General features: G+C 40.2%; 1 protein-coding gene across 1 annotated transcript in view; it reads left to right on the forward strand.

The window, feature by feature from the left end:
- The first annotated feature begins 4,317 nt into the window (after window positions 1-4,317).
- Window positions 4,318-18,880, forward strand: part of LOC140244046 (polypeptide N-acetylgalactosaminyltransferase 13-like) — a 44,475-nt gene continuing 29,912 nt past the window's right edge. Inside the window, exon 1 of the mRNA XM_072323696.1 lies at window positions 4,318-4,618. Coding sequence (XP_072179797.1) covers window positions 4,318-4,618 — 301 coding nt within the window. The remainder of the gene's footprint in view (window positions 4,619-18,880) is intronic.

Genomic DNA, 18,880 nt, shown 5'->3' on the forward strand with positions numbered 1-18,880 from the left:
AATGACCTGCGCACAAAATCTTCACGAAACGTCATCATCATTTTGACACGAAACGAAAAGGAAACGTTACATTTTTGATATAGCATCAAATCATGATAGTCTTGTAATGACCTAGTCAGGATGACCTTTAGGGGGAAGACGGATATGTTTGGTGTTGAATTATTGACTAAAAACGTGATGAGAGATGTGAGGAAACGATGACATTGCCTTGTCAAATTAATTTACGTCTTCTTGTTGCACGTAAACGTGTCAAACTTTAAAATACGTAACTTTCTAATTTCGCTGTTTTTAGATTTGATTGTGATGAAGCATATACCTGTCTGTTTGTCTGCATTTGTGTCGACACGAACGTGATGTAGACTTTCACTTCTATTTACATTAAAAACCGCTTGGAATGAACGAGACGAACTTGAGGTCACGGAATGGGAGACGCGGCTGGGCAATTTTATTCATCTCAACACCCAAGTACTTGCTCTTGACGTTTAGACGCCTGTAAATCAAAGTCTTGTCGTATGAACGACGTAGTCGTGTGACCCCTATGCTGTTTCGATAGATATCTCTCCCGTGTTTCCATGCTTCTTTCTCGTTCTGGCGTCGACGGAATCATTCCAGAGAACGTCTCGGTTTTCCTCGGGCTTGGGTTACATCGCATCAACACGAGTTTGACATTTCAGTAGCAGCGTTTTTGGGGAGGGTCAGCCCGAGTCAGCGGAGCTCACCCCAACGACCTCGACATTGCTCCTTTTTTTTTGTAACGGGACATGACAAGTGGAAATCGTTCTGAAAATATCAGCTCATGATTTTTCTTCTCCTTGGCATCGTGGGGGATTCGAACAGAAACATTCTCATTACAATTGGTATGCCGACCCTTTTAAACGTATTTTACAAGTGGTAACCAAATTTGGATTAAGAAAACAATTCGTGATTCTAAATCATAATGTGTTCTACTTCTACATTGTAGGTTTGGGTTTGCCTTTGACAATAATTTCTCATGAAAAAAAAAAGACTTGCTTGTATCCCTAGTAATATAAAAAAAAAAAAAGTCTAGTAGTTTCATCGCGTGAGTCGAACTTTCAATACTAGGCTTACATTCCTTGAATCAACAGAACATAAAGTTGCTGGATGTTTTGCTATTTGAACTTAGAACAGTGCGAAGGGTGTGTCTTTCATTGAGAGGATATGATGCTGTTTAATACCGTCCCATTACTAATGAGTTGGATACAACTTTCGGTACAGAAAAAAAGACTATGTAATTTAGCTAGCACATGGCTTATTAACAAAAATGTTCCAAACAACGACAAAACCCCGAAATCTACGGAACCAAGGCCTCTTAGTTGTGAACAATAGCTTTTAGTGACCATGGTTAAGAACATGTAATCGTTGTTGCCCGCACCTCACCAGTCTTGAAGAGCGTTTTATTGCAAACACCTTGTCTGTGATAATCTCTTCGTTAAGCTGTATTTAACGGGCCCATGATTCGACTTCTGGAAATACCAAACAGATTTGAGGTCATATCATGTGGTCAAGATTTTATCTAAGATGAATTGGTGGTCTTGTTTACACCGTGTCTAACGCTTGACCTGTCTCAAGCGATAACACTTCCTGGGTTGAAGAAATGACATTTTTAGACCAGACCTCGAATAGATATGAAAAGTTAATTAAATGTCCCAGGGTTTGCAGTATGTTTCCCTTCCATTTCTTCCATTATTTTGTCATTTGTTTATCATAAATGCCATGTATTCTCCTGGAAGACATTTTTGTTCTTTTTTCACAATTGTAACATGATGGTTCAACCTCGAAACGAGCCATATACCTTTCAGAAGTCATACTGCCATTATCTCCTGAACCGACTGTCTAGCGGCATTGCACCTCTGTTGTTTTAGCTATAAGTACCAATATGGAAAATATGTAGGCCTACAAGCGTGCTAGTTTGACAGTCATATCAACCTGTTGTTGTTTTTGTGATACAATATAGTTGTTGTTATTGTGAGACGGGGCTCATCAATTAATTGTTGGTTTCAAGGGAGCTCCCTTTATCACTGACGAAACAGTGGAGAGTAGTCAGGTGGTAGTCATGATATCTTCAAGTATATGTGACCTGGTGAATAATTAATTATGATGCACAAAGATTTGGGGAAAAAATAACAGAGCTATTGATAGAAATTAACTCCACGATCCTAATGATTTAGCATGAACGTTATTTACGTTAGGGGGTCCTACACGGTACGAATCTTCACCGTGCTTTTCCGGCATTTGAAAACAGTATCGTCAGTAGTTTGTATGTGAGACCAATATGGTGAGTCCGACCCTACGCCGACGAGGAACTATAGGCATTGGCTTATATACCTCCATGGTGAGACCTATAAGAGTGGGATATTTGGCTTTGGGTCGTCTTTTGGATAGTTTTGCTGTGAAAGTGAGCTATTTTTTCTCATGCTTTGCAGACATGCGTTATTCCTTTACAGTACTATTCTAGATGACCGTTCATTACGTAATCAGAAGTTTCAGATGGTGGTGTTTGTTCCGTTTGTTCAGGGGTTTTCTCACACCTCCGCAGTTTAACCCGGTCGCTCCTATTGCATGTAACGTATACATACATGTGAATTTTGCATGCATATCAACTCTCTTACTTCGTCGCCTCTCACTCCTCCCCTCAATACCCACCCCCCCCCCTCCTCTCTCTCTCCTTCTCTCCACTGAAAACCAGGTCTCGGGAGATACCAGTGTTTGAGGGTAATCACCGAACGTGAGTTGACGCCACACCACACAGCAAACACCATTTGCGCAACTGATTGAACGCATGAGAAACCGGCGGGGGAAAAGCAAACGCGGTTGTTTAACCTGAGATGACAAACTGTTTGGGTTTATACTTCGGGAACACTTCGTGAGATCAGGGTAGAAAGCAGAATGCTGATAAAGAAACTGACAGTTCCGTGAACGGGAAGAGTCAACAAAATCAACCTCGCACTAGCTAACTAAAAGCAAAGCGAGTTAGCTCTCGCATACATCAGTTGTGTCAAAAGTTAGCAACGCGAGTGGGCACGCTGATAAATTTCATGAACCTGTTATGGAGTATGCATGCATTTTTGCGTGGGACACATTTCGTTGGAGACACACCTGGGAAATTCATTATCTTGACCTTGCGGTGGAACCAAAAATATCCGATTAAACATGGCTCCAGAATTTAGTCCCTCGCAGACGACTCGGGACTAACCGGGATATTTCATAGAACTCGATGTGGGTTTGGATATTTCGCTGTTTAGCTCTATCTTCTGTGGAATGTTACTCATTTCTGTTTAGAATTTGCTCTGATTTTCATCACGTGGATTTATTTTCTCAAGTTTTGCACGTCACAAGTTCATTCCGCGTTTCATATCGCGAACACTTTTTGGGTGAACCATTTTTAATCTTGTTTGCAACAAGCTGAACCTTATTGTTTGCAACACGAGTTCAGACGAATGCGATATACCAAGTTGTGTTGAGTCAGTTATTTAGAAATATAATTGTTGGAAGAATATTATTGTCAAGCGGGCAAGTCGATGAGAAAGATGATAAAGTGTGTGTCGAGTAAACATCGTGGTGAAACGCGTACTTTCGGCTTGCGAGTGGGTAAAGAACTCATCTTGCTTGCTGGAGATATATACCTCAATGGTTCAACTTCAAGTGGCTGGAGCTAGCGTAGAATGTTCATGTGCGCTCAAGCCAAGAAGATTGCGCTCCTGGTCCCGCAGAGCGAAACACAACTTTCGAGGGGATAACTCGGCTGAAAGATAATCGTGAGAGATCAGTGGATTTTAATTGCTAACATCGAGTGGTCCACCACCCACAGAGCGCGGGATAAACTACAATTAGTTGGTTCTTTTTCGAGCACACTATTTCAGCTACTCCATTTTGAAAAGGAAGAGGAGAGATAACGCCCGTTCCGTTAGGCTCACGATATATGTGATGCAGCGATATGACAAAAGGCCAAAGGAGCTAATACACGGTCATTAAAAGTCCGCTCAGCATGATACCGGTGATTTGCACGAACTCGTGAGGAAGACAGATCGCCGTAAACTGAAGCGACGCGGCTATCTATTGATACCTGGCCAGGAACCAAACGGAAATTTCGGTACGCACTGTACTCACTGCTCTATTGGAGAGCGGTACATATTTTGAGATCGGTATATTGTGAATGAATGATGCGAGCTTGGCTGCGCTGTACACGGACACAAGGATCATAACCCCTGCAAGCCTCGGAGCTGATGGTGCGGAGTCTGCCGCCAGTACCCGCCAGTAAGACGTCGGGAATATATTCCAGGAGATTTAGATTCGGATATGACGCGGAATAGTCTCGGTGGTCGCTTGACGACGGTTCGCCTAGCTTGCAAAACGGGATTTTTCGCAACCTTGCTCCTCTGTCTCGTCGAGCTCCTCCTCGTTCCCGGGAGTCCCCGCGAATCTCGGAATGATGTCGCTGCGAAGGAGACGCTGAGGAAGAAAGCAGACATTACGGACTACGAGTTCGAGTTTGGAGATTTGCATCTCCAGTCGCTGCCCGAGAACGGCGCTCAGGTGCAGAGTCCGGCAGGATCACCCGGGTATCAACGTGAACGGCCAGCCGCCACGAACAACAAAGGTGCGTGCCTTTTACTGTATTGCCAGGATTGTTTTTTTTTTTTTTTTTTTGGCCAGGTATGCAGGGGTAGAATAAAAATACGTGACTGTTAGTGCAAATTTACTTTGGAGTGAACTTGTGAACCGGTACAGAAAGCTAGTCGGAAGAAGAATACGATCAGTCAATAGGCAGTCAAAGTTATAGCAGGGAGGTGGAAGAGATCTTCCACCTCCCTGGTGAGAGGACATGCAGAACGGTTTGAGAATCAAATTTCCACAATACTCATGGATATAAAAAGGTTTCATATTCTCTTGGTGGTTACCTAAATTTGTCCTATCTACGAATAGTTGTGCAGATTCAGAAGGTAGTTTGTGCTAAAAACACAATAACAGAACAAAATTTCGTCCAGTCCGTTGAGTAAAATAAAAATGACGCACTGATTTTGCTCTTGTACTTGATTGTGTATACGGGAATACATGTTCTTCCCACGAAATCAGACCAACATATCGACGGGCTGTTAACGATCGCCCCGACACTGTACAGGCATGCTATTCTGGAAACTTTGAACTGCACATATTACTTGAATATGAGACCACTCTGAAGCAAAGTTTTCACACAACAATAGAATGTACTCTTAAATGAATCCCACAAGGATTGGAACAATCATCCCCCGGCATTCCCACTGATTCCCACTGATCAGTTACTAGCCATCTGCTTTGATAGTTTGCCACAAAATTTTCATACATTTGTCAGTGGCTTATCTTATGGATTGAATCAATGCAAATTATTTTCCCAAGATAAATTATTCAAGAGGGATACATAAGAGGGGAGGGGAATTGACAATAAAAAGAAGGAGGAATTATTAATGTTGTCACTATTCAACTGTTGTATATAGGCTTAGAAGAGTCTCCAAGAACACAGTCGAGACGTCGAAATGTAATTAAATCAGCATGCGTGGTGCACGTTTTGCTTGTGTGTGTGTGTGTGTGTGTGTGTGTGTGTGTGTGTATGTGTGTGTGTGTGTGTGTTTGGTTCTGTGCGTGTGTGTAGGCACCCTATCTTTTTATAAAATACTAAATGATAGTATACGTGCATGTGTTTGTGTGTAACAGTTCGTGACGAGCATGGCGCTATAGGGCTCACACCTGTAAATAAAATGGAATGACCCAGACTCCTTCACAAATTCGTACCAAAGATACCAAAATATATGAAGAAAAAAATTAATTAAAATCAGTAATTCAGTTTGGCAAAATTCTGAATAGCTGGAGATATTGAGTATGAATTCATCTACAAACTGCATTTTGGTTTGAAGATAAAAGCTTTTCTCATGGAATTTGAGGGGACTATATTTCATTGGGTGCATGTACAGAAAGTAGATATTTTTTTTTTTTTAGTGAAAAGAACTCGTAGTCTGGCTTTGCAGACCCTTGGACAGAGTTTGAGCTGAAGAACCCGCCTTGGGAGTTTGATGGATGAAAGGGTATATCTCACTTATCCAGGTTAGTGAAGGTGAAACACCTCATTTTTCCCACCTATTTTAGAGAATTTTTTTTAATTTTGAATTTTAACACACGTCTCTATGGGGAATCATTTACCCGTGTGAGCCCTATACAACCATGACGTGAGGTGTGACTCGAACTGGAAAATGTAAACGATTTGGTGTTTAGTGTTTCCTGTTGGAAATTCTTGCTTCTACTAATTTTTCTCTCTTTCTTTTCATCATGATCAGCATGATCAATGCAGTCCTAATCATAAAAAACCTTCACGAGAGCGCTATGTATCTGTTGCTTTTAATGTCATGCTGCATAGCACTGAGGCAGAGCTGAATTCAGTGACGGTGATGATTTTGATCTTTCATTACGACTATAGACATTTAACACTGCCCGTATCGTCGGTGTCATGGTCATCACCCAAGCTTTTCCATTTGCTTTCTTCAAAATTTTCCAAGGCCATGGCCAGCAAGGTACCACAATGGTTACGTTCAGACGGTGATCATTAACTTTGAGGATAAGCTCTATGGGGCGCCAAGTGTCGCACGGTCAATTTCGTAACGAAATCAGTCATTTTGTCGACGAAATGATCCATTTCGTCACGAAATGGACAGTGCTACACTTGGCGCCCCATCGACAGCGTATTCTCGAAGTTAGCTTAGCCTGTACGTAACCATTGTGTTCCTGATGCAAATGACTCTTTGAGTGTCGCTTCCAATATCAATGTCAAACGTTTTAGTCAGACATTCAACTCTGTGGCAATAGATTGAAACGAGGTATAGATCATACACTGACTACAGGAAAGGTTAGACGGAAATTGAGTGTGAATTACTTTCGGAAGAAAGGAATGACAATCACATGTTTCATGACCTCCTTTTTGTGTTTGCACCAAGTTCAAAAATATGCATTAAATCTCATGTCAACGTTCGATCCACAGTAAATCACCCACATCTGATCTTTAGACGTGTAAACCTTGCTCGGTCGAGCAAAGTAGTATTTTACAATCCCCCATTCACATTGAAAAATTGTAGATTTAGTGTTTTCACTTTATACAAATAGATATTGACAAAGCAGTTGTCGTATGTATACTGTGCGTTGAACACGTCACGGGAGTTGCTAGGAAGTCCAGTTGCAATCGATCTGCCTGCAAATATCAACTCTAAATTCCACAATTGATATCTCGACCAAACGCAACTTGCAATCAATCGCAACTTTCCGTTGCAAGAAGCAAGCTTGCAATCAGTTCCTAGACTTTCAATTGGTTTAGGGGATTTGCAATTGATTGCAACTTTCTTGCAATGCCCCATTTAGATGAAAATTAGGTAGAATTAGGAGTATTAGGTACGCTTGTCATAGCTCGGCAAATAATTAATAATCGATGTACCCCTTGGTACAAGTTTGGTGCACGGCCGTGCATGGTAAGGCTACTCAAAGGATCTGAACGCTTTATCACGGTGTAGCAATATTGTACAATGCATCATACAGCACGCTAAGGCCCGAATTTACGAAGGTGGTACAAATGAAACCATGCAAGGTTTAAACCATGGACAAAAACCATGGAGCACTAAATGTCGTACGGAATATTTCGTTACGAAATTGGTCATTAACTTCGTCGACAAAATGACCGTTTCGTTTCGTGGACGAAATGTTCATTTATGCCCAGTCACATATAAACACGGATGCTCAAGGATCTACACGGTGATCCGGGGACGTCCGGGGGATCCGGGGAGATCCGGGATTTTGGTATGACTGTACACACGGTAACACGGCAGCTACACGGATAAGGCCGGAAGAGCGCGGCGTCTACACGGACAAACACGGCATCTACACGGATCAACACGGCAGCTACACGGCAGCCACACGGACCACCCCGGATTGCTCTGCCAACACGGCAATCCCCGGATGACGCCGGATGTTTTTGACCTCCGAAAGTTGCCGTGTTGGCCTCCCGGCGTCAACACGGATCTCTCCCCGGATCAGATCCCGGGTGGTCCGGGGTGACCCGAGATGTCCATGTGACTGGGGCATTACAAAATAATTATTTCATCAACGAAATGACTGATTTCGTAACGAAATATTCCATGCCACACTTGGCGCTCCATGGTTTTTGTCCATGGTTGAAACCATGGTTTCATTTGTACCACCTTCGTGAATTCGGGCCTTAGAGTACAAAATAAGTAAGCTTGCATTTTGTGTAGAAAATCGCATGTAGAAACTTCCTGTAGGACTGCTTTTTAGAATTCAAAGTATGTATTAACTATTATGTTGCTGAGGTCTAGAATGGAAGTTAGCTTTGATTATGACATATTTAACTGAAATAACAATCAAGCATATAAACGTAACTCAACGATTTTATCGCGAAAATTTGACAACGTGCAGTATCTAATTATAAAAATATCTGAAGCAACAGTGGATATTATGCAACATTATGATGATGGAATTTTTTGCTACATTCTCACTACACATTTTGTGCTATCATTACGATTTTGCACACCTGAACTAGAAAACAAGGCGTTTTCAATAATGCTTTTCTGACACCAGATCATCGTATATTATAGGCCTACATGCTGTGCTGACATGACGTCATCAGGGCTAACTGGCGTAATTAGGTGATCCGAGTATCCTCTCGGATCACCTTCTGTATCTGTACTGAATCTTTCTTCTTTCTTTGTTAGGTGATCCGAGTATCCTCTCGGATCACCTTCTGTATCTGTACTGAATCTTTCTTCTTTCTTTGTTTCTTTCTTTATTTCTCCTCAAAAGTTGTGCAGAGGTTAGCTCAGAAAGTGTATTGCCTCTCAATGTCAAACTTATACCACATATGTATCATGTCGCAAAGACGACAGCGCAAGTAAAATCATAGTGATCAGTCGACCGTGACGTCACTGTGACGTCATTATATGAAAACACATTTTCATGCATATCTCATTAATGGAACAGAATATTTCAATGAAATTTACGTCACATATATTTCAAGTCATGCGAATTCTACTCATATTCTCAAAATTCATTTTTATCTCCAAACGTGCGCGTACGCGCGCGTTGAAATATTTGTATGCTCAAATCGAGCTCAAAATTTTTTTGCACACGTTTCAGACCATTTGGAGCATTTTTTGAAAAATTGAAAAAATTGGACGGACGCGTACGCGCGCGCACATATTCGCACGCACAACTCATATGGAATAGAAATTTTCAATTTTTTCACATGGATCGGATGTCCGAAATGTCAAGGAATATTTATGCCAAGTTTCAAGTCGATCCGATTCAATATGACGTCATACGGGCCCCTCAAATTCAAAATTCCGCGCGTGCGTCAATGGGGATACACAGTGCAACTATGCCAAAAAACCGCCAATTTTAAATCGGATTTTACTCGTCAGGATGGACGGTGACCCCCCATTTTCTTGACATATTCTGAAAGCTGATGAGTTGTACATGTCATTTCATGGGCTGGCTATGCTGACAAAATGATTAAAAGATATCAAATTTCTTAATAAAGTAAAAAAAGTAAATTTTCAAAATGACGTCATCAAATTTCAAGTTTGCTCGAGCGTATCTCACTTATCCTTTGCCAATTTTCACCTAAATTTCAATATGTTGTAGCTTATGAAATGCTCTTTCATAAATGTAATTACACAATTTTGATTAGATGACGACATCACCTCGAAAGAATGGATTGAAGGTAACCTTGTCAAATTTGACCAGTTTACGTGTAATCTCTATGGGAGTGCAATTTTTAGGGAAATGAAAATTGACATGACTATCTTTATCGAGCACTAGCTCACTTATGCTTCGGTGAATTTCTCTAAGATTTTGATATGTTGTAGCTGAGACATAGGGCTATCGTAAGTGTGCCATTCATTTTTTCATACGTTGTCGGGATCACGTCAAAAAAATTGGTTGAAATTAAAGCTTATCTTCGATGTATTGTAATATTTCTTTCTTTTTACAACTTTATGTGCAATAACTCAAGAAAAACATACCCTATCACCACCATATTTTGCACATGTTTAGTTCATGTCACGAACATTATTTCACAAAATAACAACTACTTGATAAGACGCCATCTTGGGTATGTAAATTAGGGTCAAAGGTCATAAATGTATCATCCTGTATCTTGGTGAATACATGTCCTATCTTTCCCATATTTTGCACACGTAAAGACCATGTTACAAGAATCATTTCACTAAATAACCACTTTTTGCTCAGATGCCATCTTGTCTGTGCAAAGTGGGGTGAAAGGTCATATGTACTTTTTTCTGTATCTTCGTTATGACGTGTTATCTCTATGGGAGGGAATTTTTCTAGATGTTAATATTGACACGATTGTCTTTATCGAGCACTAGCTCACTTACCCTTCGGTGAATTTTTCTCAGATTTTAATATGTTGTAACTCAGACTTTGCGCTATCGTTACGTGCCCTTTGCTTTTTTCATATGATGTCGGGATCATGTTAAAATACTTGGTTGAAATTAAAGCTTATCTTCGATGTGCTGAGATATTTCTATGTTTCTGCAACTTTCTTTGCATAACTCAAGAAAAACAGCCCCTATCACCCCCATATTTTGCACATGTTTAGTTCATGTCACGTAGATTATTTCATAAAATAACAACTACTTGATCGGACAACATCTTGGGTATGTAAATTAGGGTCAAAGGTCACAAATGTTTCATCCTGAATCTTGGTGAATACATGTCTTATCTTTCCCATATTTTGCACACGCAAAGATCATGTTACAAGAATCATTTCACAAAATAACCACTTTTTGCTCAGATGCCATCTAGGTTGTGCAAAGTGGGGTCAAAGGTCATATGTACTTGTTGCTGTATCTTCGTTATAGTGTATACAGAGTTGGTACCAAAGATGGCAGATACGACTCCCTTTTCTAAATGAGAATCCAAACATCACACGGCCAATGTCTCTGAACACAGAAGAAACCTGCATGGTCATGCCTATTGCGATCAGGACTTGAATCATTGAGTAAAAAAAAAAAATCGGATCACCTTAATTTGTCAGTGATGACAAATTACAATCTCTAGTTTCTTTCTTTATTTCTCCTCAAAAGTTGTGCAGAGGTTAGCTCAGAAAGTGCATTGCCTCTCAATGTCAAACTTATACCATATATGTATCATGTCGCAAAGACGACAGCGCAAGTAAAATCATAGTGATCAGTCGACCGTGACGTCACTATGACGTCATTATATGAAAACACATTTTCAGGCATATCTCATTAATGGAATAGAATATTTCAGTGAAATTTACGTCACATATATTTCAAGTCATGCGAATTCTACTCATATTCTCAAAATTCATTTTAATCTCAAAACGCGCGCGTACGCGCGCGTTGAAATATTTGTATGCTCAAATCGAGCTCAAAACTTTTTTGCACACGTTTCAGACCATTTGGAGCATTTTTTGAAAAATTGAAAAAATTGGACGGACGCGTACGCGCGCGCACATATTCGCACGCACAGCTCATATGAAATAGAAATTTTCAATTTTTTCACACGGATCGGATGTCCGAAATGTCAAGGAATATTTATGCCAAGTTTCAAGTCGATCCGATTCAATATGACGTCATACACACCCGTCAAATTCAAAATTCCGCGCGTGCGTCAATGGGGATACACAGTGCAACTATGCCAAAAAACCGCCAATTTTAAATCGGATTTTACTCGTCAGGATGGACGGTGACCCCCCATTTTCTTGACATATTCTGAAAGCTGATGAGTTGTACATGTCATTTCATGGGCTGGCTATGCTGAAAAAATGATTGAAAGATATCAAATTTCTGAATAAAGTAAAAAAAGTAAATTTTCAAAATGACGTCATCAAATTTCAAGTTTGCTCGAGCGTATCTCACTTATCCTTTGCCAATTTTCACCTAAATTTCAATATGTTGTAGCTTATGAAATGCTCTTTCATAAATGTAATTACACAAATTTGATTAGATGACGACATCACCTCGAAAAAATGGATTGAAGGTAACCTTGTCAAATTTGACCAGTTTACGTATAATCTCTATGGGAGTGCAATTTTTATGGAAATGAAAATTGACATGACTATCTTTATCGAGCACTAGCTCACTTATGCTTAGGTGAATTTCTCTAAGATTTTAATATGTTGTAGCTGAGACGTAGGGCTATCGTAAGTGTGCCATTTGTTTTTTCATACGTTGTCGGGATCACGTGAAAAAACTTGGTTGAAATTAAAGCTTATCTTCGATGTATTGTAATATTTCTTTCTTTTTACAACTTTATGTGCAATAACTCAAGAAAAACATACCCTATCACCACCATATTTTGCACATGTTTAGTTCATGTCACGAACATTATTTCATAAAATAACAACTACTTGATCAGACGCCATCTTGGGTATGTAAATTAGGGTCAAAGGTCATAAATGTTTTATCCTGTATATTGGTGAATACATGTCCTGTCTTTCCCATATTTTGCACACGCAAAGATCATGTTACAAGAATCATTTCACAAAAAAAAAAAAAACACTCTTTGCTCAGATGCCATCTTGTCTGTGCAAAGTGGTGTCAAAAGGTCATACACTGTATGTACTTCTTTTTGTTTCTTCGTTATGACGTGTTATCTCTATGGGAGGGAATTTTTCTAGATGTGAAAATTGACATGATTGTCTTTATCGAGCACTAGCTCACTTACCCTTCGGTGAATTTTTCTCAGATTTTAATATGTTGTAACTGAGATTTTGCGCTATCGTTCCGTGCCCTTTGTTTTTTCATATGATGTCGGGATCATGTTACAATACTTGGTTGAAATTAAAGCTTATCTTCGATGTATTGAGCTATTTCTATGTTTCTGCAACTTTCTTTGCAATAACTCAAGAAAAACAGCCCCTATCACCCCCATATTTTGCACATGTTTAGTTCATGTCACGCACATTATTTCATAAAATAACAAATACTTGATCGGACAACATCTTGGGTATGTAAATTAGGGTCAAAGGTCACAAATGTTTCATCCTGTATCTTGGTGAATACATGTCTTATCTTTCCCATATTTTGCACACGCAAAGATCATGTTACAAGAATCATTTCACAAAATAACCACTTTTTGCTCAGATGCCATCTAGGTTGTGCAAAGTGGGGTCAAAGGTCATATGTACTTGTTGCTGTATCTTCGTTATAGTGTATACAGATTTGGTACCAAAGATGGCAGATATGACTCCCTTTTCTAAATGAGAATCCAAACATCACACGGCCAATGTCTCGAACACAGATGAAACCTGCATGGCCATGCCTATTGCGATCAGGACTTGAATCATTGATTAAAAAAAAAAAAAATCGGATCACCTTAATTTGTCAGTGATGACAAATTACAATCTCTAGTTTATATGTGTGTATCTAAAAAGTGTCTTAAGGGAAAGTCGGATACACACAGCTTTGCCTAAGGAGCCTTCTCATTGCCCAAGGGGCCGGATCGTGACATGAGGAAGCCTTGTCATAACCAAGGGAGCCTTATCACGGCCTACGGAGCCTTATCGTAACCTATAAGGAGCGTTGTACGACTTTGGGAACGTTCTCGTGACATTTAGGAGCATATTTATACTGAGACGTATAAGGAGCCTTATCGTGGCTTACGGTGCCTAAGGACTCATGCTTGAAGTCTTGCACGCCGGTATGATCTGTATTGGAATGCGTATTTTCTTTTCGCAACATAACTTGAAAGGGTCATTATAGTGTATGTGTTGCTTGAAGGCTGAATAGGGTGTTTTCGTCCTTGAGAATTGTCACAAAAGCTTAAGCTCCATTAATTATATGAAGGACAAAATAACAGATACATTTCATTATGTTACTGGCGTAAGAAAGAAAAAAAAATCCCCGCATACCAACCAATTCGATTTTCTTACATTAGAAAACAAACAAACAAACAAACAAACAAACAAACAAACAAACAAACAAACAACAAATTTTCATTCATGTATTTTTACTGCGATTACAGGCGCGTTCCCTCCGGACGAGACGGGAACTTGCAAACTCATACAAACGCCTGTCATGTCTACACTAATCTCCAGGCGGTAATCTTTAATACAAATATGGAAGCGACAGACTATGATGGGCTCTTTGAAGGTCAAGCCGACGGACTAGCCAATAGCTTGATGTTGTCACCGCCCCCACCCCATCCCAACTAATATTAATGTAGGCCTGTTTTCCCCTTGATACGATAAGCATAATTATTGGCAGACGGTGACAGATGGAAAATAAGCCTGACCAGGTCCATCTAATCGTTCGAGAGATAAATTGGCGGGCTGTCCGAGCGAAATGCCTGGGATAGTTTTCGAACATTCGCAGCATTGTTACGTCTGTCTGACGCAAGCCTATCAACGCATCACCCCGCGTCCTCGCCCTACCCCACCCCCTTTTTTTTTTTTTTTTGCCGCACTCGCGTAGTTTTCATTCAGACTGCTGCATATTTTTTTTTCTTATTCTGAATTGTAAACATGTCCCATGTTGCTGTACTGTTCAGATGAATTTATATTCATGAAAGGAAACCGCTGGGCTCTTCCTTGAATCGTTTTCTTGAGTGTGTCGGTTTAATCCTACCCGAAGCATTCGGCGAAACATCGATATACCACTGGCCCAAGGCTATTGACATGAAAACGTCACTGCATACTGTATGTGATTGTATGTATAAAATTATGTGTGTGTGTGGCCTGGGGGGGGGGGGTGGGGTGGGGTGGGAGGGAGGGAGTGTTGTGTTTATGTGCACGTTTCATTCATTATGAAGTCGTAAGCCATGTGTTTAGGTAATCGCCTTTACTTTCTCGAGCCCTATTCACTCTCACAGATCCACGTTTCTAAATTGGTAGTGTTGGTATCGTCCGGCTCGGAAAAGTATTTACAGTTCCATCATGCCCGATAAACAAAAAAGAGATAATATCGTTTTCGGTGGAATGAAATCAATCAAGTACGTGAAGGAAAAGCAGTGAGTCATAACCGATCTACATTAAAGTTGCAGGAGGCGGTTGTGGCTAGGTTGCTTAGTTTCCGATACGATTCACTTCATGTCACACCTTCTTCTTTCCTGCCTGTCCCTTCGATCCACGTGATGAAAGAAAACGACAATATTGCTAGTCAACTAATCACTTAGTCAGCTTAATGCGATCAATGTGCTCTATTTGCAAGTCTTTTGACACATATTGCATTTAGCCAAAGGGATATTTTGATTGTTCACACCTTTAATTTGTCAAAGCTACGCTAGAATTGAACATTATATGTTTATTCAGCACCTCAAATTAAAGCGGTATTGTCAATTGGAGCTATCGCTGTTTTCTTCTTCTTTTCATGTAGGGCTACATTAATCTATTGTGACGATGATGGCAGTGGTAATAAAATTACGATGATTATATATCAATAATCATGTCACCATAATGATTACAATGAGTAAGGAGAAAAAGAAGAGCGATAATGACAACAGTTCTACTGTTAAGTTAATGATGCTGATGATTTTAAAATCATTCTGTCATTACTGTGATTAGCACCCAAATGTAATCTTTATCGATTGCCATTACCGTCATCAGTGCCGTAACTAGACGTAGAAATTGTCATTGTTTTCTAGTTGTTGTTGTTATTGTTGTTGATGTTATTGTTGCTATTGTTGCACATGTTGTCGTGCGCAGATCTCCACGATGTTCACGTATTCCTCAACTTGTACCGCAGAGCCGTATAGAGATTCGCTGGGTCCTCCGGATTGGATCTCATGAGTGGTCCAGCATGGGGGGGGGGGGGGGGGGGGGGGGTGGGGGGGGGGGGGTGAACGCATATAGACTGGGTTAGTAGGTTACCATTAGGATTCCCAATTCTCTTCAATTTTCGCCTGACTCTTAACTGTCTACTCCGTCAGGGCCACCAAATTTCCCCCTTCTCTCTGTAATCTGAAGACCAAGGGTGGTGGAAGTAGGAAACATTAGCCCTCGGAGCGTGGAGGGCAATGGGTCTCGTTATCACATTATGATATCGCACCCCCCCCCCCCCCCATGGTGGCTCAAAAACGATGAGCTAGCTACTTGCAAATGTGTCTTATCACCATGCAATATCCACATTTATTTCGTGTGTTTCTGACTCTCCTTTGTCCCATTGTATTCAAGTAAGAATCGTAAAGACAATCATTAGTATTAATAAAGAACGAAAATCTCATCCATTAAGGGGAAAATGAGAATATCGTAAGGATACCATTTTTCACCCACTGACTATAATCGTTTATTTCTATCGTCCCGAGCCAACTTTTTCTTATGTCCTTATAAAAAATGAAATAAAAATGCACGGGAAGAAGGTTAGACGAAGGTCAAATCTACCAGGTTTGCAGAAGACATGTTACTGCTAATTTTGAAAGGTGCAGACATCACATGACAACTGCGCTTCCTCTTCACATTGCGTCAAGGATTTTTATCCAGACAATACATGAATACGCAAGATGTTAGACTACCGTACCTAATCCTTTTTATAATCCACACCCAGACGCAGTGGTATCAAAATGTGTTTGAATGTGTGTGTGTGTGTGTGTGTGTGAAATGTGCATGTGCGTGTGTGTGTGTGTGCGCGCGTGTATGAGTGTGTGTGTGCTAATAACGACACACATGGAAATTATCGGTATCTTCATAGTGTATCTTTCATCCTGATTGGTCAGTTACACAGCATCACGAACGAACATTGTCCAAAACTGTTTATATTGTGCAGGGTTTTCGCCATCTTGCGTTCTGCAATGACATCACATATCATTATGTATTTAACTCTTTCAACTTCTCTTTCTTTCTAAAGTTAATTTTCTTTGACCTTCGCGAGTAAGCAAGGTTTGATCCTTAGCTTCCGTAAAGGTTAAAGGTCATCAGCTTAATTTCTCAGAGAACGGATCGCTATTGACAGCCAATTTGCAAAGGTTAAATCAGGTCATAGAGTACCTTTGGGGAAAGGGGCTATTGATATGTTTAATAATTTACGTACATGTGAGTGCATGGCGCATTCAGTCAGTATTTGTTGCGGCTGATTTCAGAGAGAAAGAGAGAGAGAGTGAGAGAGAGAGAGAGAGAGAGGGGGGAGCGAGAAAGGGAACAAAATGTCGACAGAAAATCGGCTTCTCATTTTGTGGTGGCGTCACCCTATTAACTGTAGTAATGATTCGTGACCTGTTCTTTCTTCGCGCCCGTAAATTGGTCTAAAGATGCCCGTTTTTCTAGTCCCTGTGAAAATGGACGGGTGGGGGGGGGGGAGTGGTGGTGGGTATAGATCCCCATAAAGAGTCTGGAAGATAGAGTGAAGGGGAGAAAGGTGGAGGGGGAGAGGGGAGGGGAAGAGTGAGAATCGAGATGTCGTTCTACATGATCGATTACACAGGTAGCTATTTTATTAAAGCCGAAACATTGATTTGATTTCATCCTATTTGTACAGTTCCCTCTACGTAGTATTGTCTGTTGGTGCGTAATGTACTGCTGTCTTCTACATTTTCAATAAAAAAAGATATATATTATATATCATAGGGCCTATATCATATATTATATATTATATTGTTACATCATATATTATATATTATTGTTATATCATATATTATATATTATATATTATATTGTTATATCATATATATATTATATATATATATATATTATATGTACGTATACATAATATAAAGTACAGTAGATTTCTGAGAAAGTTCACTGACCGTCTGGCCTTGACCATAGCCAAATTTAACCCCATAGCAATTTACAGCAAACTGTTATGGCAGACAGAGAGTAGGCCTACAGCTGAGATTGAATGGACGGGATTCGAAATGACGACATGCCCTCTAAATCAGGTCACGGCTGGTTCAATTGTGATACCAGGGAGGTGTAAGGGAGAATATTGGTTTTTATTGAATATCTATAATTTGCTACTTTTTTTTTTCTCATTGTGTCAATGCGCCTAAGAAAGTATGAGCAAGGAGATATCAACCATCACCCCCCCCCCCCCATATGAACATGTTATATTTTACTCTGGATACAGTGCAGCATGCTTCAAGTGGCAAATTACACAGGTGAATTAAAGAGGTGGAATAATAGAGGTGGAATTATAGAGGTGGAATAATAGAGGTGGAATTAAAGTGAAGATCAACAAATAAAGATAGGGCTTACACCCTTCAAAACAAACTTACTATATACACGTACATGATTGTATAAATATACGAAGGCGAAGAAAACGGTGCCACAAAATGAAGACTTCCTAGATATTACCTTTCAATCCATGAAAGAACATCAGTATGTATGTCCGAAGACCATGTCGACTGAATGCAGCACTGTATTGGTAAAAATCTTTCTAGTAATTTCTGATCATCAAGAAATTATGGGTACGAAATGTCGCTTTCTCTTTCTCGTTCTTTCCTCCTCGTTTAAATTTAAGTGTAACCATATTTGCCTCTGACGAAGATTCTGCTATAGGATCGAAAGCTCAGGCACCTTTTGACTCCATTTGTTTAAATTTACATGTATATAGTTAAAAGGGAATGCATATTTCTGTGTATGTGTGTCTTGCTCGGTCATATTTAAGAAACTTGCCGATGGTTACCGGAATTACTTGACCCTGTACAGTTAAACGTGCACAGTGGTTGGTGTTTTTTGGATATATTGTAGAAAGCTAGGTTTGTCTGTTTCATGTCAGACAGGAAGTTCCCGGGCTAATAATCTGCCAGGTAGGGGCATGGCGATAGAGTGGGCTGCCTTGACCTCGTCAACATTATTAGGGGTGCTGACTTCACTGCGGGGAAGCAAAGGACAGACGTACAAAGAAAATGAAATTGA

This window comes from Diadema setosum, chromosome 20 (genome assembly GCF_964275005.1).
Source record: "Diadema setosum chromosome 20, eeDiaSeto1, whole genome shotgun sequence".
Lineage (NCBI taxonomy): Eukaryota > Metazoa > Echinodermata > Echinoidea > Diadematoida > Diadematidae > Diadema > Diadema setosum.